At 38.1% G+C, this 27,619-nt stretch overlaps 1 protein-coding gene across 6 annotated transcripts; it reads left to right on the top strand.

The window, feature by feature from the left end:
- Window positions 1-49: 49 nt before the first annotated feature.
- CEP15 (centrosomal protein 15) lies at window positions 50-15,387 on the top strand. 6 transcript variants are annotated; one of them, XM_082638336.1, is made up of 6 exons: window positions 50-197; window positions 442-901; window positions 1,318-1,399; window positions 2,813-2,936; window positions 11,513-11,587; window positions 13,727-15,387. In XM_082638336.1, the coding sequence occupies exons 3-6, from the start codon at window positions 1,347-1,349 to the stop codon at window positions 13,859-13,861; spliced, it is 387 nt and encodes a 128-aa protein (XP_082494462.1). In that variant the 5' UTR covers window positions 50-197; window positions 442-901; window positions 1,318-1,346; the 3' UTR covers window positions 13,862-15,387. The 6 variants fall into 6 exon arrangements, with proteins under 6 accessions (XP_082494462.1, XP_082494461.1, XP_082494460.1 ...); XM_082638335.1 differs by having other exon boundaries at window positions 53-197; window positions 1,315-1,399; XM_082638334.1 differs by lacking the exon at window positions 442-901 and having other exon boundaries at window positions 54-197.
- Window positions 15,388-27,619: the final 12,232 nt, after the last annotated feature.

Genomic DNA, 27,619 nt, shown 5'->3' with positions numbered 1-27,619 from the left:
TGGTGAGAGACGCTCTCCTTTTATAAGGACGTGATGACATCACCTCGCGTCGCGTCGCGCTTGCGCAAAGATGGTGGCGTGACCACGCCCAGGTCTGCACCGAGACCTAACGTCCACACAGTCGGCAGTGCCCTCGCGGAAGAGGTCAGTGAGGGGTTCGGTGAGTGAGGGAGGTCCGACAGCAGGACGGCCTGCGGGTGAGTGCCCCGAGTGTCCGAAGGACGGCTGCGCTCTGGTGGGGAGGATACTGTTAAGGGGGAAGAGGGTGATGAGGAAAGTTCGCGAGTCCTTCCAGTGTACGCGGAATTTGAGTGGTCCGTGGGCTGATGACTCCTAGAAGCAGCGGATCTTCGGTTCAAAAGGCAGACGTTGTCTTGGGGTTAGCGTGAAGTGCTGATGGTGGTCGCAACAGAAAAGAAGTTACTTTGGACTCACTTCCAGGAATTTCCTTGACGCTGCATCCGAAACTGGGAAGAAGGCGGCGAGGATTGGCCTGCAGTGATTTCGTCGGAAAGTATCTGTAACTCGACCCCTTCCGGGCGAGCCTGCGAGTGATTGCTGTCCGTGGTGCTGAAAACAGAGCGGGCGCCTTGAGGAGGAAACCCGTTGAGGGCAGGACGGTGTTTCTGTTTCCCTTAGCTGTGCTCAGTGTCCTACGCTCCATGTGTGTGTGAAGGAAGGGCTCAATTAAAAAAAAAAATCAGTGCTGGACACTCAGGCGGTGAACAGACAATCAGTATTAACTAAATAAGATTTAGGAAAGCCAGTGCTTCATTCCAAGAAGGAATTTTCATTCCTGTTTTTTTATTACATCATTACAGCTCAAATTGCAGTCTCCCTTTGGACAGGCACGTTCAGCTCTTGCACCCAACCATATTTGCCTTCAGACTCAGTCTTCCAAGTAGTTGACTAGACCTCTGTCTGTATTGGCCCAGGCACTTTCCTCTGTTGAATTTTACACAGTGGGTTTTTTTTTTCTTTCTTTCTGTTGATTCAATAAAATGTTTACTAGTCTTAGTACCAGCTGCTTGTTTGTTTTGAATTCTGATGAAGGTTAAAATGTGGGGGAAAAAAGAAGAGGGGAAATATGCTGCATTTACCTGTGTCACAGTGTTCTGGGATGCATCTGGCATATGGAAAACTATGTATCATGAGTAAAAGTGTTTTTAAGTGCATTCCTTTCATTTTATACATTATTATAGCTCAAGTTGTATTTTTCCCTTCTGAGAGAACCAGTGGATTGAGGTGGTGAATGATCAAATGTTGCAAAGCTGAGGACATGTGGTAGAAGTAACTTTAAATGTTATTATTTAGCAGAAGGCTTATAAAGGCAGCTTTGATTAAAGATGACGTCCCTGTTTGCTCAAGAAATTCGCCTTTCTAAAAGACATGAAGAGATGTAAGTTTTTTAAAAAGGCTAATCTCAATGTATAAACTGTCCTGGCTTTATTAGTGAAACTGTGTGCATAGGAAGACTTAAAAATCTGTAAGTGTGTCATTTTAATTTTCTGACGCTTGAGAGATTTTGGTGTTAAGGCATGTCATTATCCCTCGAGAATAACAAAGATTAAAAGGTCTAATTGTGTTTTATGTCTTCTTAATTCTTGTTACTAATATCTAGGTAAATTCATTCTCCCTCTAACCTTTCTATACTCCACATTGGTATTTAATGAACTTCTCTAAACCTCTTACCAAGGGCTGGCTCTCATGGGTATGTGACTGTGTAGTCACAGGCCCTGCACTTGATGCTCTAACTTCACTATCTTGAAATCCCCAGTAATTTTTTTTTTAACAAGGGACCGCAAATAATTTTTTGTCAAGGAGAAAATTTTTCATTTTGCACTGGGCCCTGCAAATTATATGGCCAGTCCTGCACTTATATTTAGTGTTAACCCTTCTCTAACCTCTGCATTGTGGGCTCTCATGTTTTCCTTTTCTTTAATTACCAGGCTATCTACCGTGGCCTCCTAAGGTATTTTTCTTACAAAAATTACCGTTCAGAGACCTGGGGTTTTAGTTCTCCCCTCAAGAACAGCCCTATATGCAACACAGTGTTTCTTGAAAATCTCAACTATTTGGGAAATGGTTACACTGTTAGGTGTACCATTTGTGTATTTTTTTCTCATCTGATCATTTAATAAGACCAAAATCTTGTAAAAATGAGCATATAACCAGGGAGAAACTTTTAAAGTCCATTATATATATAACAAAGTAGTTTGATAATTTACTTACACCTTTCTACATCTTTCTTCAATTAATGTTTTACCTTGTTGTGAGTATGCATGTGTAAACACATCCTCTCACTCATATATGGAACCATCATCTTTCTCTTGGAAAAAGAGGAAAAAAAATATTTTTATTGCTTCTTCAAACATATGGAAGTTTAGCACAATTCTAAATGTGTAACATAAGATTCAGGGGTACTGAAGTGTTAAGCAGAAGGTTTCGTATAGCAAGTTATATCAACGTATGTGTGGGGAGGTATATATAAGTATGTGTACAAAGGGATATGTATTACAGTTTGCATTTTCACTAAATATTTTTCAACACTCTACAATAATTTCAAAAGACCAGAGAGGTTACCAAAACAGAAACATGTACTTATAGCATACATATGAAAATAAAAATAATTTTACCAAGACTTAAGACATACTGAACTACCTAAGTTTTTCACTGTCTTATTGACATGGTAATTGGCTTTCAAAACAGATTGAACTTGAAGGGAAGTGCAATTAAAAATGAGTTATTTATCAGTATATTGGTCAAGCAATAAAATGTTTCTTTAAACTTATATAATCTTCATTTTCTCTAGAGTATCACAAAGATTAATATTACTTCAACAAATGGAGAATAAACTTGGAGATCAAAACAAGGAAAAGGCCTCTCAGATGCAAACAGCTGAGACTGCTTTACAAAGGAACCTTAGTCTTTTAAAGGTAAGATTCTCTGAATTAAATATATTTTCCCCACTATGCAAAAAGGTTTTAGGTCAACTTCATAACTTTGATTTATGTAATTTCTTCGTTTTGAATCACAGAAAGAATTAATGAGGTACTGTCTATTTTTTAAACCCATGTTAATTGGACCAGAAGCATGGATTCTCATTTTTTAAAATGAAAAAACTTGAAGTTTGCTTAGGCTAAGGAAAAATCAGTCACCACAGGAAGAATTTTAAGGTCACCTTTGTGCAAGAATAAATACAAGACATAGCTTCTATCTTCCATCTTCTTTTATTCGTAGGGAGATCCTGAAACACGATAAAGCACCTATCATGTATTTAAAACAATTTGATTTTGCCCTACTGGGGCCGCAGTCAACACACAGAATTCATATCTAAGATAACAGATTTCCCCGATCTCTTTTGATGGTGATGGAGGAGGTGGTCAAAGTATGTGATTGCGCAAGGCCTCACCATTTGGCCAGTGTGCCCATTTGGAGTAAAATCATATGTGTAACATTTTTGGCTGCTTGCTATACTTTGCTTCCAGAATTGTATGGCTTCATCCATAATTAAAACCCTAAAGTTTGCTTCCATTCAAGCTTCCAAGAGATCCTATGACTAAAACATTTGGTAGTAAGGCTATATTATTTAAGTTATAAAGCAGTGTTTTCAGTTTTTTATTGTTAAATATTTTCATCGATAGGCATGATGTAGTTCTCTTCTGTCCTCACTAGAGGATAAAGGAAGAGGAAAATTCAGTTATCTTCTCAGCTTCTGGCAGTTTGATCCACAGTAATTTAAGTCACAGCCATAGTGCTACCAAAGCATTCTATATTGCCATATGTCTTACTTGCCCAATGGTGTTTGCAATATTTATTTTTAAGTGGAAATATATAGGATAATCTAGAATTTGCACTGAAAAGTCAGAAAATCTACATTGGAAGTCTTGAAGGCTTGTTTGCTACTTATTACAGCAAGTGCAGGTAATATTAAGTGTCTTCCTTTTAATGAGAAAGTATTTGATGAATGCCCAGAAGGGCCTTACTATTGAGCTAGTTCTGGGCAGAAAGTGAGGATAATAAAGTAAGTATAAGTTAGAGTTCTTTAGATCAAGTAGCTTACAGGCTCAGTTGATGACATAAGGTTGTCACACACAAAATACAGACCTTGTATGATCAAACGTTAATTAAATTATGTGGAATACTCAGCACTTTAGGAGTAAGTGTAAAAACTCTTTGAAAGCTAGAATATGCTATGAGGTCTCAGAGAGGAAGCTAAGCTGGAGCTGCATTTCAGTAGGCAGATGGGAAGGCATGCCATTGAATTTGTAAGGAAGATTCAAGACCAGAAGAAGAATGAATGGCCTTACTAATAATGTTCATGGGATCCTAAGCTAACTAGCTTGGAAAGTCACAGGAAACAAGGCTGAATATGTATTCTGAGACCAGATGAAGAAGTTGAGACTTGGTATGTAGACATAATATAGTACTGAAAGTGAGCCAAAAAAAAAAAAAAAAAAAAGAGAGAGAGAGACTTATATAAGAAACATATGAATGGGTCTTTAAGAAAGAGTCATTTGCTATTTAGATGCAAAGTGATTTCAATAATGGAGAGATTGAATTTAAGGAAGGTGGCTCCTTGTCATATCTAGAAGAAAGATAATGAACCTAGTTTCATAGTCATTAGAAAACAGTTTGGTATGGTGTTTTTTCCCTTAATAATCAAAGTAATATATTCTCACTATAAAAAAACTTGAAAGAGCAAAGATGAAAAAGCATACCTTCTATATCATCTACCCATTTAGAAATTAGTATATTTTTGTGTATTTCCTTTCAATCTTTTTATAAACATTTTTCAACTATCTCTTACATCCCAGATACAGTGCTTGCTGTTAGAGACGCAGTTTTTCCCCGTTTTTCTTTTAAACATACTTTGAATAATTGGATATGGAATTTTTTGTCCTTCTTTCCCGCATATTATTTTCTTTAACTTTGCGTATAATTTTAGTGGCTCTCTCATAGAAGTTATCGTGAAAGTAAAATAAATAGGACTTGATTACACAATTTGAGTTGGGAGAGACTTTAAAAAGCATATAGCTTAGGGCTTCCCTGATGGCGCAGTGGTTGAGAATCCGCCTGCCAATATAGTGGACACGGGTTCGTGTCCCGGTCCGGGAAAATCCCACATGCCGTGGAGCCTGCGCCTCCAGAGCCCGTGCTCTGTAACGGGAGAGGCCTCAACAGTGAGAGTCCCGTGTACCGCAAAAAAAAAAAAAAAAAAAAAAAAAAAAAAAAAGCATATAGCTTAGATTCTTATCTAAAGGTCTTTTTTTTTAAGCATAAAAACTTTTCCCAAAGATATAAAATAGATAAAAAAGTGGACCTGCTTTGGCCCAAAGCCCTATCCATTCAGCCCTTCCTTGCCTGCACTGCTGTGGCTCTAAGGAACTGTGAAAACCAATGATCTGGGCTAATCCCTTAATTTAGAGATGAGGAAACCATAAGGTAACTACTCCTAATACCCCTTTGTCAAGAACAGGTTAAGTTATAGCAGGATAGGTACTTAAGTACAGAGTGCACTTGAAAATGGTACCATTAAAACCTGGCAGCATTACTATAAGATAGTAACAAAATAGGGATGACTGTATCACCATCCATTATTTGACCTTACTCACATGTTCTGAACAATATCATAAACACTAAAAGGGCATGAGCTTTAACTTTCAGAAAGAAAGATATAACACTAGCATCTTTCAATGATATAGTTTTATACTTAGAGAAGCCAAAGTTGTTTCAAAACTGGTATGAGTTGAGTAAAATTAATGGATAAAATGTAAACATATAAAAAAACAACAGCAATCCTATATATATACAGCTGGAAAATAGCGCATTCATATTAGCAATAAAATTATAAAATATATAATTGGGAATGCTTTTAACAAGGGATCTGCATGAATGGTATTAAGATAATTATTACACTTCAGTGGGAGCTTTAAGAGAAAATTTAAATGGAGACATACACCTTAATCCTGCCTGGGGAGACTATTATTTTTCTAAGTCAGTTGTCACAAAGTTATTTTTAGATTTAATAAAATCCCAACAAAAATTTCTCTAATTGCACTTGAAAAAATAAATTAGCAAAAATATCAAAGCATGATTTTAAAAGGGGAGCAATAAGAAAGAGACTAATTCCATCAAACATATTAGTAAAAGAATGAATATGAATCTAAGCAGTAAAGAAAAGTCACAGTGAAGGTTTAGTCAATAAATATAGAAGATAGCGGCCTTTGAAAATAGGCTCAGTGATTTTTTCAATTAGTATTAATGCAATGAAATTTAGCAAAAACATAATGGATTTAAAAGACAGAGGATTTTATTTCTACAGATACTTCCATGATATAAACTGCCATCTCTCCCACCTTTCCCTCCACAAAATTTAGTTTAACCCAAAAAGGCGATTTTGTGGTAACAAACATCCTCTTGTGAGGAGGATGGATGAACACTCTGGAGTGAGGAAGAATGGGAGCGTCCTACAGCAGATTCAAGATTCATGCCAGAGAGTAACATTTATACCTTCACCCACACTGCAAGCTTGGTTTTTAATTGCTATAAAAATTTCACACCTGTGTAAAAGAAGGAATAGAAGAATGTATTTCCATGCACTTATCACCCAGATTCAATCATTATCAGAACACAGCTAGCCTTGTTTTGTCTATACTCCTCACCCCCGCCCCTTAAGATCATTTTGAAGCTAATCCTCAGACATTGCATTGTTTCATCTGTAAATATTTCAGTATATCTCTCTCTTTTTTTTTTTTTTTTGGCTGCACTGGGTCTTCGTGGCTGCGTGCAGGCTTTCTCTAGTTGCGGCGAGCAGGGGCTGCTCTTCATTGCGGTGGCTTCTCTTGTTGAGCAGCACGGGCTCTAGGCTTGTGGGCTCCAGTAGTTGCAGCATGCAGGCTCAGTAGTTGTGGCTCACGGGCTCTAGAGCGCAGGCTCAGTAGTTGTGGCACATGGGCTTAGATGATCTGCGGCATGTGGGATCTTCCCAGACCAGGGCTCAAACCCCAGTCCCCTGCACTGGCAGGCGGATTCTTAACCACTGCACCACCAGGGAAGTCCCTCAGTATATCTCTTTCTATATTTCAATATTTATTGCTAAAAGATCAGCATTATTTTAAGCAAAATCAAAATAACAGTTTCAACCTAAGAAATTAACAATAAATCCTCAAATATCCAATCAGGTTCCAAATAAAATCCAATTTGTAATTGATACATCTCCTAAATTTGTAAAAGTACTTCCTGCCCTTTTTTCCCCCCTTTTCATGTATTTGTTAAAGGAACTGGGTCATTTGTCCTGTCGAGTTTCTAGATATTGCTAATTCTATCACTGAGGTACCCACTTAACACGTTCCTCTCTTCCCCCTCATTCCTATAATTGACAGATCTAAGTTGTGCTGTGCAACAGAAATATAATTCAAGCCACATATGTAATTTTAAATTTCCTAGGAACCATTGTTAATAACGTCAACCTAAACAGATTAAATATTAAAATTTCAAACAAAATATTTCAAATGTAACTGCTATTAAACATTAGTAAATATTTTATATTCTTTTTTCTTACTAGCCCTTCAAAATTCAGTGTGTATTGTGTGCCTACAGCACACCTTAAGTCAGACTTGTACATTTCGAGGGCTCAGCAGCCACATAAGGCTAAGGAATACTCCACTAACAGTGCAGATTACAGAGGCCTGATCAGATTGAAGCTCGATGTTTTGGGGAAGAACACTTCCGTAATGCCAGGCTCTCTCTCTCTTTTTGGAATGTTAGTCATTGATGATCATTGCCTAAGTATATTCATTAGGGGTTGCAAAAAGCAATATTCAATTATTTTATTCTCATTCAACTGCTGATTATTTATATTGAGAAACTTCCCCTCATCAATTATTTGGTTACACTGAGGTATACTGCACAGAGGAAAAAGCATGATGGATGCTTGATTCTCTCTATTTACTTTTCAGAATAATAGGTTGGTTCTCTAGTATCTTCCAAAAGTGACCAATTAGGTGTTGTTGGTTTTGGTTGCTTTTTTGTTTTTGTTTTTGAGCTGTCTGGGATTTGAAATTTTTCAATCCATTTCCATTTTTATTCCTACTTATTCTCAACTTGTCCCATTTTTACCAAGTGAGAGCCTCGTCAGATTAGCTCCTGAATGCTTCTGATGGCATCTTAACAGTCTGACAGTTTCCTTTCTTTCTGGTCTGATGCAATCTGCCAGGCTCATCATGTGCATTTGCTGCTTAGACCTGGAGTCGGCCATTGTTCCAAGGAGCCCTGGATCCTTTTGGTAGGAAATATGTTCAGAGCCCTCTATCTGGGCACTAGTGGGGTTTATTGCAACTTTTTTTTTAAAGATAAAATACATTAGGAGCTCATATCAGAAATTCCAGAATTCCAGTTTGCAAGACATTTAACTTAAAAAATCATGGATCTTGTACCTCTAAGTTCCTTTCCTCAAACCAAAAATCTGTCCCAAAGAATTTCCCAATACCAATGTAACTACTGATGTACTTTATCCTGGGATACAGACAGCACTGTCACCACCCATGTGATTACTGAGAATGGTTTTCAGTAACATACTTTTTACAATCCTTTTTGTCATTAGGGTGTACCTCACTAGGGATGCTCAGTCAAAATACTGTGTTCTAAGACCACTTTATGTAATTCTTCTCCATGTGGTTATGCCACCACTAGATAGCAGTTAGATTTGTTTCATTTTATTTTCAAATTTGTAGGGATTGCTTTTTCATTTGTTCTCTGACTATATAAAATTTTAAATGGTCTAGTGACAAATCTATACAACAAGGCAACAAGGTACAGGTAAAGCTGGCCAACTAGCCTTTCTTCCTCTCCTCTTTTTTCCTTTTCTCCCCCTACCCCCTTGGGTGCTTTGTAAAAAAAATTCTTTTAAGTTTTTGGTTTATACTCAGGAAACTTTGATACCTCAGTCTGTATTTATTTAATGAATGTTTAAGTACCTAGTACATACCCTGCACTTTGTTAGATAATCAGATGCTTAAAGGTTGTATGAGACACAGCCCTTACCTTCGGGCAGCATATAGTGTAAAGGAAGGTTCTTATATGGAAGTATTAAGATTTAACTTGCTATAGAAGGCTGGGGCCAAATCGCCAAGATTTTGGGTCAGGCCAAGGAAGGCATGTTTGATCCTTTGTGTTGTGAGTACCAATTTTCTTTTTTTTAATCTAGGGGAGGACATATTTAAGGTACTTTTTAGCAAAACTAATCAGTTCCATGTTAGGTATGGATTGAACTAAAGTGAGATATGGCCTAGGCATGAGTACAAGTAAGTATTAAATATTTGTTGAATGAAACAGCATTGAGAATGACATGGAAAGGCTCGAGGAGACATCTTGATGGAACAATACAGGGAACTTTGCATTTTTCAATGGCAGGAGTAAGAAGAGTTGGAGTTTGAGGATACAGCATAGCTATCTGAGTGGGGAGAAGTCCCACTATTATACATTCAATACATTCAGTGGAAAAAGATGAGTTTAGTGTTATCAGGTTGAGAAATAAGGGCTAGGAAGAAAAGTTAGCCATCCCTCCTCAGTAATAATTAAAGCTAGATCAGCGACTGTCTTGGAGGGAGAAAAATTAAAAAGATGGGGACAGATGTCACCAATCTTAAGAAAGCCCACCCTGAGGATTAAACCAGAAAAAAAGGAGCCACCTGAGGAGAAGGAGTCCGAGAGGTAAGCGAAACATCTAAGAAAGTGAAATATGACTTAAGCTAAGGACGAAGTTCTCTGGAGGGGTGATAATCCCTTGTTGAAATGCTGCAGAGGTGACAGCTGACTTAGGCCTGCTTAGGTGAGGCTGACTCAGGCCTGCTTTTCCAGGCCACACGTCCCTCCTCCTAAACTCCTCTCCTGCCCTTTGTGTGGCAGATCTGCTCTCCTCTACGAGATACTCAGTATCCTTATTTTCTGATCTTTAAGAAAAATGTTTAACCTTGCCTATAGGTGCTAGTGGCACCCAGATCTCCCAGTAAAGATAACTTTGTTCTTAGAATAATGGTAAAATTGGGGTTCTGATTTTTATTGTTTGATTTCTAGAAGTAAAAAGTGGTTCTTCCGGGACCTTCTTCAATTTCAATGTAATCAGAAGACTTGGTCTCCCATGTCTGTTGTATCATCGGCATCAAGAGCTCTTTAAGCCTGTCTTGGCCGTGAACTTCTGGTATGGGAGAGATGCTGATAGCTGGGCTTTTTACCCCTAAATTGTTGTCTTTCCCCTTCAAATCACCTTCCTCTAGACAGCAGGTGCATTACTGCTTGTGCAACTTCGGGGAGTCCCTTTAGGGAGTTTCCTGTTTTTCCCTTTTCCATTTCACACCCATTCCTTGCTCCCGCCGCTGCCATCTGCTATCTCTTTTCTCCTGTTCAGCGTTGGCTTCTTCACACCCCATCCCACGCCCTTTTCCATCGCTCTCCTTCTGTCCAACAGCCCTGTACTTAGATCACTCCAGTGCTTGTACATGGAGCAGAGAACTTTCTCTCTTCTCTCAACTCACCAAGCTCAAAGGAGAGACAAAATTCACATGGCCTTCAGCCAACACCCTGGAAACTTGACAAGCCGAAGGAAGCAGAAGACACCACAGGTGCTGATTCGGGGAGTATTTATTTAACACGGCTCGAATATTTCTGTAACAACTTGCAAAGTCTTACACTTCTGGGCGTGAACTTTATGCACAGATCTAGATAAAATCTTTACTGACGTATGAATCCACCTTAAGTACACCTGTGTTTCTACAAACATAAGAGAAAACACAAACATCTACAAGTTCAGCTACAAAGTACCGCACGATACTTGAATGCCATCAGCTGAAGGATGTATCAGTACTACCTAGGAATAAAACTTGCCTTTGAGATTAGCTTAGCAATCTGATACTAAAAGTCGAGACAGCATAGTGAAAGGTTCTTGTTGCAAAGTACTCAGGTACCTCATGGACCTTTTCAATATGGGAAGTATTTGCCTAAGTATAAAATTAAAAAATGGAATATTGAACAAATGTCATGTGTGTCATTCATATACCATTTGCATGATCTGGACAGACTAGAACTCTTCACTTTGAAGGTCAGCCTAGCATGGGTCTGAGTATCTGATTGTTTTTCGTATCAGAATATTTGACTATTTTATCCATCTGGCTGTTTTTAAAGGATTTTAAAGCTAAGTTAGTCCTCTGAACAGTTTAGAGGAAGTTCTTTTTCCAAGAATTATTGGCATTTCCTAGCTACTTAAAATGAAAAAGGCAGAACTTAGAAGTACCACCCCCATCCCTGCTTTTTATTTTAAAATAAGAAACCCTGCATCCTCTCTTTGAAACCGGTTAATTAAGCAGTGCTCTGTCCGTGCCTGTCCATCAGTTCAAACTGTACATCCAGAGGAGAGTTGAAGCGAGAGATCTGGGATAGATATTGCTATTACAGGTGCCATTTGTGTGTGTGGTTTAAATACAGTTTGTTTTGAAAATGCTTCTATCTGTTACAGGATATAGAAGCGGCAGAGAAGTCTCTACAGACCCAGAATCATCCAGTTCCACCGCCTGAGGTGGCTTCTCTTGAGGTGAGAATCTTAAGGAACAAATGTGAAAGAAGAGACCCTCAAAAAAAAAAAAAAAGGAAGAGAGGCTCTTCGGTTAGTAGTGCATTGTAAGTGGCTGTGTATGTATATATCCCAGATTCCTTCATTCAGTAAAATAAATGAGATGTGTCTCACTGATTTATGTCCACAGTGCCATGCTTTGTATGTAGTGGGTAATCTGTAAGTATCTGGGTTTTAAAAAAATTTTACATCAAGTGAAAATTTTATCAAGACCTTGTGTCTTTTCACCGAGTCACTTAGAAACGACTCTCTTGTTAAATCCTAACAGACAATATGCACTAAATCTTAAGATGACAGCCTAACCAAAATGCTTTTCCTGTTGGCTGATGTTAGAAGTAGCAGCTCAGTCTCTTCACCAAAGATGCAACCAACGCTATTTAAATGCATATTATCATGCAGTATAGCGTGGCTTTTGTCTGTTTGATTTTGCTCAGTTCAAGAACAGATTGGGAAGATGGTTGGCAAAAATAAACCGTATTTGGTATACGAATGTATGTGTGCTGAAAGGGAATTTGCTACATATAGAATAGTTTGATTTTATATTTTTAATGACCTTTTTTCAATACAGTTTTTGTTTGCTGCCTAACCAGGGATGTGAATAGACTCAAAAATTAAAGGCTGAGAATTTGCCCTGCAATTTTCTGTGTCATCTAGAGTAATAAGGAAAGGCAGTGATCAAGGATAGAAAGAACTCCCGTTCAAAGTTGTGCCTTGGGCATGTCTTTTCCTTTGTTGAATTTTCCAATACCTTACTCTGGCCTGTACAGGGCCCACACAATAGGGGTTAATCCAGCCGTGAATGGCGGAGAAACACCCAACCACAGGCCTTGGTTGGTATTTTTCTTAGCTAGTCTCGCACAGCAGGATAACCTTTATTTTAAGTATGTCAGGCTACTTCTCAGACCACATGCATAGATGCATAGATACATAGAACCCCTCATCATTTTCAGCTTTCAGAGCCCTCATACCTTTTTTCTTTTTTTTTTTTAATAACAGCATCTTATTTTTTTAATTTTTTACTTTTTGGCTGCACCAGGCAGCTTACGGGATCTTAGTTCCCCGACCAGGGATCGAACCTGAGCCCACCGCAGTGGCAGTGCTGAGTCCTAATCACTTGACTGGCAGGGAATTTCCCCCACCCCCTACCTTTTTAATGCTCACCGTGAATAATTATGTCTCCCCAATGCTATCTAACTCTTTGACTGAGTTCTGAAAATGAGCTGGATAGTGATGATCTCATATCAAATGCCCTCCTATGACACAGAGCTTTTGGCATCTGACTTTTCTTTGGCCTCCTTAGGGCACTCAGCCAAGAAACCATGCAAGCGTGTAGATGCCATACAGCAATGCAGTATGAGCTTCTACAGCTTACAGACTGCTACAGTCAGTCTAGGAACACAGCGTCTCAATTTCCAAGTTACTTGAATTAAAAATAGCGAGATGATGTTAATATTATTGTTATTATCCAAAAAAATGTGGGAAGAAGTTACAGTTTGCCATATCAGGTGCTCTTCTAAAAGATATAGCGGGTGCATAATTTTGGGGATGCATAACTTTACATGTTTTTCCCCCCTACAATTAAGAGGTCAGTTCACCTGAATCCTCCAGCATGCCCCTTATATTTCAGGTGCTGATCTCATCCAGGTCACATCTTTTTCTGTTAGTTCTAAAGCAGTTGTTCATGTTGAATCATTTCACTGTGATAATTTTAGTATGGGCAATCATTTGGTATGGGATTGGGAACAGTAAACAAAAACTTTTAATGATTGTGTAGCCATAAATGATACTACTGGTAATAATCACAAGATTGGCCACAAGAGGGCGTGTAAAATCACAATAAAACTGTAAAACCTGTAATTCTGCCAGGCTCTAGTTTTACTGAGAAATTTGAAAATTAACACTAGTAAGTAGCCAGATTTTTCTCTAAAATTAACATAAAATATTCTGTAGAGGAAGTGCATTCTACGTATATGTGTGAGTGTGTGTGTGTGTGTGTACGCACACACACACTTAAGTGAATAAACATTTAGACTATTATGAAGAGCCAAGTTCAATTGCTTGATATGCTTTTTTACTTTTGGATGTTGGTTTTTTTTCCAGACTCTTTACTGGGCATCAGTAGAAGAATATATTCCCAAATGGGAACAGTTTCTTTTAGGAAGAGCACCATATCCTATTGGTGTTGAAAATCCAAATGAAGCAGAAGATACCATTCAAAAGGAGGTGCAGCAATAGCTTCTTCACATACTATTTGAAAAACCTATTTAGGAAAGCTGAGTGTTAAAAAATATGCAGATCACTGCAGGAACTTTAGGAATCAGACATGTTCACGTTGTCTCATTACTTCTTCAATGACAATGAAGATCTGAGAATCGACTTGGAACTTTCAGGCCATCACTGCAAGACCTACTACTCTTTCAGTGTCATGAATTTGCTGTCTACCAACCCATGGAAGTGTTAAAAGCTGATACTGAAAGGTGGATTGTTGATTAAATAAGCTGCTGAATGAGTGTTGTGTGCTGTTAAAAAAAAAAAAAAAAAGTCATTTACTGTCACTGTCACCTAAACAGTGAATACCAGTAGTTCTGATTTTACATCTTCTATAATCTTTACTTTTCAGTTATTTTGTTATGGGGATAAGGCTCAGGATCCAAGTGGTTGTTTGCTCACTCTTTTAGCTTTTGAACAAATGAAAAGACAGTGACAATCACTTAGTATAATAATATTGATCAGGAAATAGATTCATAGGATTTTGTCCCTCATAGATCACTGGACCTGTAAAAATTCTCGAAGCAAGAACTAAACTACCAAGCATTCAATAAGTAGCCAGTTTCAGGAGGGCTCAGACTGGGTTCTGAAAAAGGACACCTATTAGAACTGGGAATGGTCGCTGGATTTTGACCTGGTTATTTAAAGATTGCCAACCCTGTGAACACAAGTAACTCTTCTCTCATCTTTTCATCTTTAAATCTACCCTTCCCTGTCCCTTCTATTTTCTTTATTTCTCAAACAACTGTCAGTCAGAAACTTTTGGGTCACAACCCTCAATAGCTTTGGGATTCCTCAATCCACCACTGCTGGAGTGCTCAAAAAAAAATTCTAATTTTTCTAATTATAAAAGCAGCTCCTGCTTAGGAGTCCACATCACAATGAAAGATTTTCAATTTTAAACTGGTTTGTGGTTTTATAAGACGACAATAGACGACTTTTTAAAAGACGACTAAAAAAAAAAAAAAAGTCCATTGTGCTGATAAGTTCCTTTAAACTACCATCTTGGAAATATCCTGTTGAGTGGGTGTTGGTGTGGGTAACAATAATGTTGTTTTCATAGCATGTGCTGGCAGATGAGCACACTTCTCTACAGTGTTAACAGTTGTAATTAAGGAATAAACAGCACAGAGTGTCAGTCCGATGACAATTTCATCTATAGTGTCACAATACAAAATGTCACAAAATATTAGAACTGTTATATAACTATAAAAAGGATTGGCTTAAAAGCCAAAAGCCCTTTAAAAAAAGGAAGACAGAGAAAGAAAGAAAAAAGAAAACTGGCATAGGGACCAGAACCGTTTTATACCTTCTCAAGAATGTTCTGTCACGAAAATAAATTGATATATATTTTTTTTCCTGTTACATTACAGTTTGGTTTCTAGCCATCCAGTTGATTTAGCAGGAGAATGCAGGGCTTTTTAGCAGCTTTGAATTGGTAAACAGATTTAGATGTAGTAGAGAGAACATGAGGAAGTTTCTTTTTTTTTTTTTTTAACATCCAATCTTTCCCAGCATATGCACATAAGAAGGTGAATGAAGCGATGTGAAACTTATTTCTCTTTAGTCAAGTGAAAAAAAGGCTAAACATTTGTTGAGATGGTAAAATATTGTGTCAAGCAAGTAGGCATATTCCAAAATTAAACAGTGGTTGATACATGAGCCGTCCTCAAATATTTGAGCACTATGCTTCCTTTGAGTTCTGTAAATTAAAGCACCAGTAGGTTAAATTAAAATACAAAATGAATAGCAATTTAACCATCTCAGGAAAGGTTCAGGTTTTTTTCTCCCCTAAATTGACTAACTTGCTACATCTTTTTTTTTTTTTAAACCCTCAATTTTAATGTAACCTGGCTTATGATTTAGGGCAGAAGGGAAGCTATTTCTAGGCTTCAGTTGTACCATTTCCCCCATTTCTAGTTAGTACCTCAGAAACTCCCAGAGGGGACTTTATTCCTGGCCCCCCCAGAGTTTTCCCCCAGCCCCCTTCTTGTAGAATGGAACAGATTGCACCACATGGTGTATGTTTAAAGATAAAAACAATCCTGAAGAGACCTAGATACCCCATTAAAGGGCATTATATTCCTCATGGCAAATTAGCTTTATGTAGGAATTTCCAAATATTGTTTTCTGTAAGGAGAGAAATACAGTATCTAACATACATTTTGTACATAATTAGTAGGAATCAGACAACGAGAAAGAAATGTCATCTACTGAGACTTTTTCCTCCCTCTTCAGTGCCCTTACCATACACTACATTGTACCCACTAATCTTTATGAAAACTATGAATTTGTATTTCTTTTTTTTAGAATAATGGGGTTTTCAAAATAAACCCTATTCCAATAATTTTTCATAGCCTTTCTTGGATTGTTGCAAATGCATAAATATTCAAAGATCACTTTCTGCTGAACACTTCTTGTGTATGATATTGAGTATTATTAAACCATAAAATGCTAAAGTTCAGAAGGAGCTGCAGTTTTTCTCTGAACTTGAAAAAATTAATTTTACTAAGTACTCAGGAAAAAGCCTAATACTCTTGAAACCAGACATCTGGTCTTCCCCATGCGTAGGGAGCAGTGTGAATTAAAGTGATGTCAAACGGACAGTTTTTCTCTGCCTTATGTATAAGGTGTTTTAACTTGCTAGCTTAAGACTTAGATGAGAATTAAAATGATCTTTAACTGTATTTACCATTTTGTCTTCTCTGCCTCATCCTCCCTTTTCTATTAAAAAAAAAGAGAAAGATGTATTGGGTATATTTATTTTTGATTCGAAATTAAACTTATTTGGAGGCTATTTTGTCACTTAGGAGACAACTGGAAACACTGGGAGTAGAGTGGGGAAGGGGTATGTGAAAAACCAGGGTATGCAGTCACCAATTTCAGGCAGGAGGAAGATATTAAGCTTTAAACCCAGTGTAAGGTTTTACTGTGTAAAATTTAATGCACAAAGCCATGAATTTGGCTTTATCTACAAAATACATTCTTTTCCTTCCTTAGTCTATTGTCTTTTTATTCTAAGCCAATTTACATCATTTTTTTAAGAAAGTCTCTTGTTTAAAACAAAATAAAGTTTTAAATCTCCCTGAAGAGTTTTCTCCCCTTTTCAAGAATTGCCCAAACATAATACCTACATGGCTTAAAACACCCTTCATTGCAGTAGTCTATTTTGACCTCTTCCACTTTAATTAGGATAGTAAGTTATTTTTTTCAAGAGTTGCTGACCAAAATCTATTCTTCAGAGAAGGTAGTAACTAGATGGTGAATTCAAACAGTAAAATAAAGTCTATGAAAAATATGGAGAAAGGGAAGGGGAGAGAAATTAGTTTGAGAAAGCTTTAAGTTGGAAGGAGAAAGTGTCTCTCTCTCTCTCTCGTGGTGTTTTTGTTTGTTTCTCATATAATTCCGAAGTTAATTTGTCTACGTAGGAAATTTAATTCTCTACTGCTAATAAGAGAACGCTTAGAGTTTTCTGGGACAAACATGGGGACATGTCAAACTTCAGCAATTAAGGACAGGATTGATTTGTGGATTTGACACCTGGCATTGTGATCCCGCTTTCTAACTGGAACTGAGATTATATCCTTACTAAAATCCAAGACAAGGAAAACGAGTCCAACAAAGACAGAAGCTAAAAAACCGCTTCCGGACATCATCTTACTTTTCAGAGTCAGGTTTCCTTGCTTACAAGAGAAAGGACTGGGTCCCCTACATTGTAATAATGTTTTGAAGTCCTTGCTATTTTAAAAACCCTAATTTGTGTCTCAGACAAAGACAGAGACTGAGACTCTGCTAAAGTAGTAGCCTGACCACAGTACAAATCAATAAATAGTTGCACAGAAGGGACAATGAAGTGTTCTTATTTTAGAAAGTAGGGATGATTTAGTTTGTTTCTCTCATTTTGATAACTGGCCCATTTAAGCTCCACTGTTATAGTCAAAGGATTTTTTATTACTCCTTAATAAGTCTAGGTTATCAATGCAGATTTTTCTCTGATGTTTTACACGATACCACTTTAGAGACAATACAGTCAAATTAGAAGGAGACAAATTTCCATTTATAATTTTGTCTACAGTCTACCTCTGCCTTCTTTCATCTCCCAATACAATATCATTATTTTTTATACCTTATCTCCAATCATTTATAAGGTCTGTAACACTTATAAATGTATCATTGTACTAGAACACTCTACCCCAGAAAAACAAATACTGAGTTATTCAAAAGAAGCCTAATCTAGAGCCTTTTAAAAGGATATCCAGTAAACACAAAGGTGGATAACACTTGAGCATCATTCATTCATTCGTTAGATCTTATTGACTTCCTACCAATAAGGAAATTGAATCAGTAATCAAAAACCTCCCAACACAGAAAAGTCCAGGGCCAGATGGCTTCACTGGTGAGTGAATTCCACCACATATTTAAGTAAGAATTAAGGTCACTCCCTCTCAAACTCTTCCAAGAAATATAAGAGGAGGAAACATTCCCAAACTCATTTTTATAAGGCCAGCATTACCCTGATATCAAAGCCAGATAAGGACACTACAAATAAACAACAACAATAAAACTACAGACCAATATCCCTGATGAATATAAATGCCAAAATTGTCAATAAAGTATTAGCAAACTGAATTCAACAACACATTAAAAGGATCATACACCCTGACCAAGTGGGATTTATCCCGGGATACAGGGATGGTTCAACAAACACATCAATAAACGTGATATATCAATACCGCATTAATGGAATGAAAGATAAAAAACCATATGATCATCTCAATAGATGCAGAAAAAGCATTTTACAAAATACAACATCCTTTCATGATTAAAAATCCTCAACAAATTGGGTATAGAAGGAAAACCCCTCAACATAATAAAGGCTATATATGATACACCCACAGCTAACATCATACTCAATGGTGAAAGATCAAAAGCTTTTTGTCTAAGATCAGGAACAAGAAAAGGATGCCCACTCTTACCATTCTAATTCAACATAGTACTGGAAGTCCTAGCTAGAGCAATGAGGCAAGACAAAAAATAAAAGGCATCCAAATCAGAAAGGAATAAGTAAAACTGTCCTTATTTGTAGATGATATGATTAAAAATATCATATATATACAAAATATATATATATAAATATCATATATATATATATATATATATTCCTAAAGACTCAACCAAAAAGCCATTAGAACTAATCTATGAATTCAGTAATCAATAAATGCAGGATATAAAAATCAACACACAGAGACTTCCCTGGTGGGGCAGTGGTTGAGTCTGCCTGCCAATGCGGGGGACACAGGTTTGAGCCCTGGTCCAGGAGGATCCCACATGCTGTGGAGCAACTAAGCCCGTGCGCCACAACTACTGAGCCCGTGTGCCACAACTACTGAGCCCGTGTGCCACAACTACTGAAGCCTGCGCACCCTAGAGCCCGTGCTCCACAAGAGAAGCCACCACAATGAGAAGCCCACGCACGACAACAAAGAGTAGCCCCTGCTCCCCACAACTAGAGAAAGTCTGCGTGCAGCAACAAAGACCCAATGCAGCCAAAAATAAATAAATTAAAAGAGAAAAAAAATCAACACACAGAAATTAGTTGCATTGGTATACACTAACAATGAATTATCTGAAAAAGAAATAAAGATTATCCCATTTACAACAGCATCAAAAACAATAAAATACTGAGGAATAAACTTAACCAAGGAAGTAAAAGATTGAACAGTGAAAACTACAAGATTTTGGTGAAAGAAACTGAAGAAGACACAAGTAAATGGAAAGATATCCCATGTTCATGCATCAGAAAAATTAATATTGTTAAAATGTCCATACTACCCAAAATCATCTATAGATTCAATGCAATCCCTATCAAAATTCCAGTGGCATTTTTCACAGAAATAGAGCAAACAACCCTAAAGTTTTTATGGAACCACAAAAGACCCCAAATAGCCAAAGCAATCCTGAGAAAGAAGAACAAAGCCAGAAGCATCACACTTCCTGATTTCAAACTACACTGCAAAGCTATAGTCATTCAAACAGTATAAAACTGGCATAAAAATACACATAGACCAAAGAAACAGAATCCACTGCCCAGAAATAAATCCCCACATATACAGTCAACTAACATTTCATAGGGGAGCCGCAAACACTCATGGGGAAAGGATAGTCTCTTCAGCAAACGGTGCTGAGAAAACTGGATAACCACATCAGAAAAATGAAATCGGACCTCAATCTTACACCAGTCACAAAAATTAACTCAAAATGGATTAAAGACCTAAGTGCAAGACTGATAAGGTAAAACTCCTAGAAGAAAACATAAGGAAGAATCTCCTTGACATTGGTCTTGGCAATGATTGTTTGGATACAACACCAAAAGCACAAGCAACAAAAACCAAGTGTGACTACATCAAGCTAAACAGCCTCTGCACAGCAAAAGAAACAATAAATAATGAAAAGGCAACCTACGGAATGGGAGAAAATATTTGCAGACCATATAAGGGATGAGGGGCGAATATCCATAATAAAGAACTCATACCACTCAATAACAACACCAACAACAAAAACAAGTAATGCAATTTTAAAAAATGGACAGGGGAATTGAATAGACATTTTTCCAAAGAAAATATCCAAAGGGTCAACAAGTACATGAAAAGGTGCTCAACATCACTAGTCATGAGAGAATCAAAACCAAAACTGAGATATTGCTGCACATCTGTTAGAAGGGCTATTATCAAGAAAACAAGAAAAAACAAATGTTGGGGAGAACGTAGAGAAAAGGGAACCCTTGTAGACTGTTGGTGAGAATGTAAGTTGGTTCAGCCACTACGGAAAACAGTTTGGAGGTTCCCCCAAATTAAAAGTACAACCACCATAGGATCCAGCAATCCCACTTCTGGATACATGGCCAAAGGAAATGAAAACAGAATATCAAAAAGATACCTACACTCTCATGTTCACTGCAGCATTATTCACAATAACCAAGATAGGAAACAACCTAAGTGCCTACCAACAGATGAAGGGATAAAGAAAATGTGGCATGCATACACTAGAATATTATTCAGCCATAAGAAGGAAGGAAATCCTGCCATTTGTGACAACATGAATAGACCATGGGGGCATTATGCTTAGTGAGATAAGTCAGACAGAGAAAGACAAATACTGTATGATATCACTTCTATGTGAGATCTTTAAAAAGCCAAACTCATAGAAACAGAGTAAAATATGGTGGTTATCAGAGGCAGGGGAGTGGGGGAATTGGGGAGATGTGAAAGAGGACAAACTTGCAACTGAAGGATGAATGAGTTCTGGAGATCTAATGCAGAGCATATTGATTATAGTCCACAACACAGTACTAAATACTTCAAAATTGCTAAGAGCCTAGATCTCAAATGTTCTCACCACAAAAAAAGAAGTGATAGTTATGTGACATGATAAAGTCGTTAACTAAAACTACAGTGGGTGCTCATAAGGCAATATATAAATGTATCAACTTGACATGCACACCCTAAATTTACACAATGTTCTAAGTCAATTATATCTTAATTTTGAAATGTGGTTTATCCATAAAATAGAGTATTATTTGGGAAGGAAATTCTGACACATGCTACGACATGTATGAACCTTGAAGACATTATGTTAAGTGAAATAAACCAGACAGAAAAGGACAATTATTGTATGATTCCACTTATATAAGGTACCTAGAGTAACCAAATTCATGGAGACATAAAGTAGAATGGTGGTTGCCAGGGAGATGGGGAGTTAGTGTTTAAAGGGACAGAGTTTCAGTTTGGGAAGATGAAAAATTTCCAGAGAGACATGGTGATGATGGTTTCACAACAATGTGAATGTGCTGAATGCCGCTGAAATGCCCACTTTTAAAAAAAAGGTTAAAATGGTAAATTTTATGTTATGTATATGTTGCTGCAATAAAAAATAATCCTCTCTATACGTAACCTGAATACTTCCAATGTGTGAGCGCTTTGATTTAAATCTTGTTATTTGTGAGAATCAAGCATAGAAAGGTAGGTTAACTCCTCCTAGAAACCTTCTCTATCAATAAACAATGCCGGGGCTTCCCTGGTGGCGCAGTGGTTGGGAATCTGCCTGCTAATGCAGGGGACATGGGTTCGAGCCCTGGTCTGGGAGGATCCCACATGCCATGGAGCAACTAGGCCCGTGAGCCACAACTACTGAGCCTGCGCGTCTGGAGCCTGTGCTCCGCAAAAAGAGAGGCCGCGATAGTGAGAGGCCCGCGCACCGCGATGAAGAGTGGCCCCCACTTGCCACAACTAGAGAAAGTCCTCGCACAGAAATGAAGACCCAACACAGCCAAAAAAATAAATAAATACAATACAATAAAATAAAAAGATAGTAGTTGCACTCATACCTGTACCTTAATCATTAAAAATAAATAAATTAATTAATTTTAAAAAATAAACAATGCCTTTTTCTCCATGTGTTCAAATTCATTTGACTGTCTGTCTTTTGAAAGGTTGGTGTCCCCAGTGGTGGTTTTATGTCTATGAAACTCCTTATAAACAACATTCTAGTCCCAGGTCTGCCACTAAGTTTCCTCAACAGGTTGAATTAGACCTGCGTGGTACAACAGAGCTTTCTGAAACAGTGGAAATGTTCGATGCCTGCACTGTACAGTATGGCAGCCACTAACCACATGTGGCCATTGAGCATTTAAAATGGAGCTAGTGCCCCTGAGAAGCTAAATTTTTATTTCATTTCATTATCGGAAAAAATTTTAAGTATGTTTGTAACAACTTTCCACTGTAAGTTTTATGAAATCTAAATAGAAATCAAGTATTTCCAAGGACTATTAGCATCCAAATGGAGATGTGTTATAAGTGTAAAATACACATTGGATCTCAAAGACTGGTATGAAGAAAAGAATGTAGCTTGTTAATAATTTTCATACTGATGACATATTGAAATGGTATTTTCAACATATTGAGTTAAATACATTATTAAAATTGATTTCACTTGTTTCTTTTTACTTTTTCTAAAGTAACTGCTAGAAAATTAAAAGTTCCATATGCGTCTTGCATTATGTTTTACTGAAGAGTATTGAAGTAGACAATTCCTCAGAGCCACTGCAATTCCCTGAATCAAGTAGCCTTATAAGCATTTTTAAAAATCCACTCTAATATTTAACAATGAAGAGAATAATTACCGAATTTGGGGGGAAACTTAAATAGTTAATGGACATTTCATACTCTACTTCTAACACAATACTTCAGAAGGTAAGCGAAAGTTTTTAAGAGCAGAGGAGAATATTGTTTTATCCTCAGAGTTGTATTTAGACTCATGTTCATTTCTAGAATCTCAAGTCCAAGGACAATGCCCAGGAGATATTAGATGTTCAGTAAATATGTTCCATCAATATTAAAACTAGGGCTTTGCTTCACAAAGCATGTATTTCAACTTCATAAGCTTAATAGGCTGAGTCCAAAATGGAATTAACATCATTGCCACTCACCAGTGAAAGGCTCTGAGCAAGACCTTTGTACTAACCTTCATTCAAAATTAACTTTAAAAAACCCCAAACAAACAGATACACCAGGTCCTTGAAGTGTCCTACTCTGCTGTTATGGCACTACCAATGTCATGAGGAATGGTGCTATTTTTTGTATCAACAATGTAGTTGCCTGCTCATCTAACAGAACTTATTTTCTTCATCCACTCCCCTACAATGCTCATCAAATTCAGACTCTCGTCTAATGAGAACAAAGCCTCCTTTATCCCATCCTCCCTTTTAAAATGGAATTGGAAGTGATGTTCAACAAATATTTATTACTGAGACCCAGAATGACCTAGGAATTATGGATGGAGATCAACAATGCAGCTGCCCCAGAGCCTCTTGTCTGCGGGGGAGTCAGCTGTAGAGACAAAGTGGAGAGTTATAAGAAGACCAAGGTAGGACTTCGAACACAGTCTGGGAAATGGGGGTGATGGCCATGGGGAGCTAAGGGAGCTGGGAGGGAGAAAGAAACCAGCGCTGCATTCTAAGCAGCTCTGAGTAGAAGAGCCAAAATTAGCCAAGACACTTCCAACTTTAAGACAGCAGAGAAGCAATGGTGACAGCTCTCTCGCTATACCCAACCTTTATAAATGAGGGGGATCTCCACTTCCTCACCTCTGATTTTCTCCCCAGCTCTCTCCACTGAAACTTCTCAAGTAGAAGTCACCAAAGTCTTCGGTCTTACTAAGTCCAATGTGTTGCCCTAAGTACACATCTTTCTTAATCCTTTTAACAGCATATGACATGGTCACTCCCTCATTCTTGGTCTCCAGAGCCCTGAAGATCCTGTCTACTGGCTTCTCCTTCCGAGTCCCTGCCTCCTAGATATTGGAGTGGCCCTCAGCTCTGTCTTTGACCCTGTTTTCCTCTCTAGCTATTCCTTCAGGGATAACACCCAGTCTGTGGCATTAAATATGCTCCCTTAAGGGGACAACTCCCAAATACATATTCTCGGTTCTGATTTTTTTTAGTTAATGCCACTCAACACTTGGATATCTAATAAGCATGTCAAATTTAACACGCCCAAACAGAGCCCTAGATTTCTCCCCTCAAACCTGCTCTCCCCATGGTCTTCTCTACCACCTCTGGAAGTGCCATCACTAGCCCTCCAGTAGCTTAGGCCAAACTCTTGGAGTCACCCCCAACTCTTCTTTTTCCCCTCCTACCACACGTACAGATAATCCATTAGCAAGTCATGCTAGCCCCGCCTTCACAATATGTACCATATCTGACTTGTCACTGCCTCCGCCACCATGATCCCGGACACCCTCGCCTTGACTACTGCAATACCCACTTGACTGTTCTCCATACTCCCACACTTGTCCCCCTTTCCACTACCAGAGTCATCTAAGTGACACTATCCCAGCCGCAAACCTCCAAGGCTTAACCCTGGAAATAAAATTTAAAAACCTTTATCATGGACCTCAAAGTCCTTCATGATCTGGATCCTGGCTACCTTTTCAACTTCATTTCCTACATTCTGCTTATTGACCTCTAAGCTCCAGCCACACCAACTTCCTTCCCAATCCTCATTCCCACCTCAGTGCTTTTGCACTTGCTGATGACGCATCTCCTGGGAAGGCTCTTCTCTCCCTAACTTCATTCAGGTCTTTGCTCAAATCTCACCTCCTATTAGAGGCCTTCCTGACCACCTTCTCCAAAATAAGACTCTCCCTCCCTTATGCCCATAATCTTCATCACCTTGTCTGCCTTATCTTCACTGGACATGACATTGTACCACATAGCCTTTATACGTTGTCTCCGTCTCCCACTGAAATGCAAGCTCCATGATGGCAGAGACTCTGTCTTGTCACCACCCTATCATCAGCCCCTATTGCAGTGCCTGATACCTAGCCGGCACTTGAGGAATATTATTTGAATAAAATGAAAGAGAAAGAAGTTAATATCTCTATAACCCTGCTCAAAAACAAGAGGAAAAACCAGCAAAGAGCCAGAAACAGAGAGCTGAGAAGCTGAGAAGCCACAGCAGTGAACCAGGGCCCAAACAAGCAGCCAGACAGGGCAGCCAGAAGTAAAAGAGGCACCGAAGAGGAAATGACAACCACCACCCAAGGTAGGAAATAAGGTCAAGTCTCAACAATAATTCTGGAAATGTGGATTACCACAAGATACCATTTCTCACCCATCTGATTGGAAAAATTAACAGTTTGATACCATTAAGTGTTCATAAAAATATGGGGAAAATGTTCTCTCATATGTTGCTGGTATGAGTGTAAAGAGGTGCAGCCACTTTGCAGGGCAATTCTACACTATCTATAAAACCCCCAAATTCACACACCCTATGACCCAACATTTCCATTTATATTCTAGAGAAATATTCACACAGTTGGACAATGAGGCATATACAAGAATGCTGCCTGAAGCTTGGTTTGTAGTATTAAAAAGATTAGGAACAACTTGGATATCATCAGCAGAAAAATGGAAAAAAGTTCACTATCTATTATATAATGGGATAATATACAACCATTAAAAGACACGAGAGAGAGCTACATATAACAACATCAATACCTCTCCAAGACACACTTTTAAGAGAAAAAGGCTATATGCAGCATTATTCACTATATCATTTCTATTAAAAACATGTACACACAGGGATTACTACATGTCTCACAAGGAAATAATGTTTTTGTATGCTGGAGGGCACAAGAGCAAGTAAATTGTCCAAGGGGATCTCATCTATTTATGTAACACTTTACTATTTCATAGGCAATTTACAAAAAGAATGTATACTTTTTAAAGTATATATAAGGAAATTAGCTGAGTGAATTGGGATAGGGTTGGTGTTCAGACTGGAACTACCAGCAGAAAACCTGAAATTGTTTGGCATATTTTAAGAACAATTAAGTTTATTTTGTTGGAGCAGTAAGATTGAGGCAAGTAGTGGCAGTAATTGAGACTAGACAGGCTGCCTGGGGCAAGCTGTGAACAGGCTTGTGTACCAGGCTAAATTTCATGGGCTTTATCCAATAATTCCACACCATTCATCCATTTCTCTAGTATAATTTGTAGCTTTGAGAGCTATGGGAAATTCTTCAATAACTAGGATTGACCTTACACATTTTTAAAATGTATTTGAAATCATTACATTCCCTTGCAGCGTTCCCAAGCAGTCATTGTCTATAAATCCCTTTCACAATATACAAAAGTTGCCCTGCTAAAATCATTATATTCTTTTATTTTTTTAATCATTATATTCTTTCAGATATCATAAAAAACAACAGAGGCTGAGTATGGCACCTATTAAATCACCCCTGCCCTATTTCTCTGAAATTCCAAGAAAAAAACCAAAAGTTGAAAGAAAGACAAGGATGCTTAATTATAAAGATGTTTTCAGCCTGCATAATTAACTGCTTTATCGTGACAGCATTCAGTCCATTAGTCAGCATGTCATTCACCCATCAAACTTGTGTTGAGCTCAGCTGTGTTAGGTACTCGGACTACCGTGATGAGCAAGGACAATCCCCGCTCTCACGGAACTGACAGATGAGGAAGGGAAAGAATTATTAGATGGATTACTGCAACAGAGGAATGTAAAACTGCAACACTAATAAGTTCTACAAAAGAATGGCCCACAGTGCTTTAAGCACATAATGGGGGAATATGACTTAAGAAGGTCATGGAAGGTTTTTCTGGGAAAGGGGAGACTGAGATTTAAAGGAAGAAAAGAAAAAAAACTAGGAGAAGCAGCAGTGGGTAAGGAAGCTAATTCCTCTTGATAAATGGAACAGCATATGTGAAGGTCCTGTGGTTGGAAAGGTAGAATGCTAATATTTCAATGGACTTTTGAGAACACAATAGCTGGAAAAAAAAACTGTTTCTTGCTGTTTCCTAATTTCTTGACCTGGAGAAAGATGAACAGAATATAAATATATCACATAACTAAACACTTGACCTTGCCATCTTGCCCCAAATAATGCCTTTTTTTTTTTTTTTTTTTTTTTTTTTTTAGTGGCAAATAAGGCTCTAAATCCATTGCTTAAGAATAAGACTGCAGGGCCTCCCTGGTGGCGCAGTGGTTGAGAGTCCGCCTGCCGATGCAGGGGATACGGGTTCGTGCCCCGGTCTGGGAGGATCCCATATGCCGCGGAGCGGCTGGGCCCGTGAGCCATGGCCGCTGGGCCTGCGCATCCGGAGCCTGTGCTCCGCAACGGGGGAGGCCACAACAGTGAGAGGCCCGC

This window comes from Mesoplodon mirus, assembly GCF_964341445.2.
Source record: "Mesoplodon mirus genome assembly, chromosome: 12".
Lineage (NCBI taxonomy): Eukaryota > Metazoa > Chordata > Mammalia > Artiodactyla > Ziphiidae > Mesoplodon > Mesoplodon mirus.
This window is presented reverse-complemented; position numbering and strand designations above follow the sequence as displayed.

Bases quoted from the DNA above. Each gene is read 5' to 3' on its own strand.
- CEP15 (XM_082638336.1), top strand. From the start codon at position 1,347: ATGACGTCCCTGTTTGCTCAAGAAATTCGCCTTTCTAAAAGACATGAA. The intron at 1,400-2,812 runs GTAAGTTTTTTA...CATTTTCTCTAG, and splicing joins TCTAAAAGACATGAAGAGAT to AGTATCACAAAGATTAATAT. The intron at 11,588-13,726 runs GTGAGAATCTTA...TTTTTTTTCCAG, and splicing joins CTGAGGTGGCTTCTCTTGAG to ACTCTTTACTGGGCATCAGT.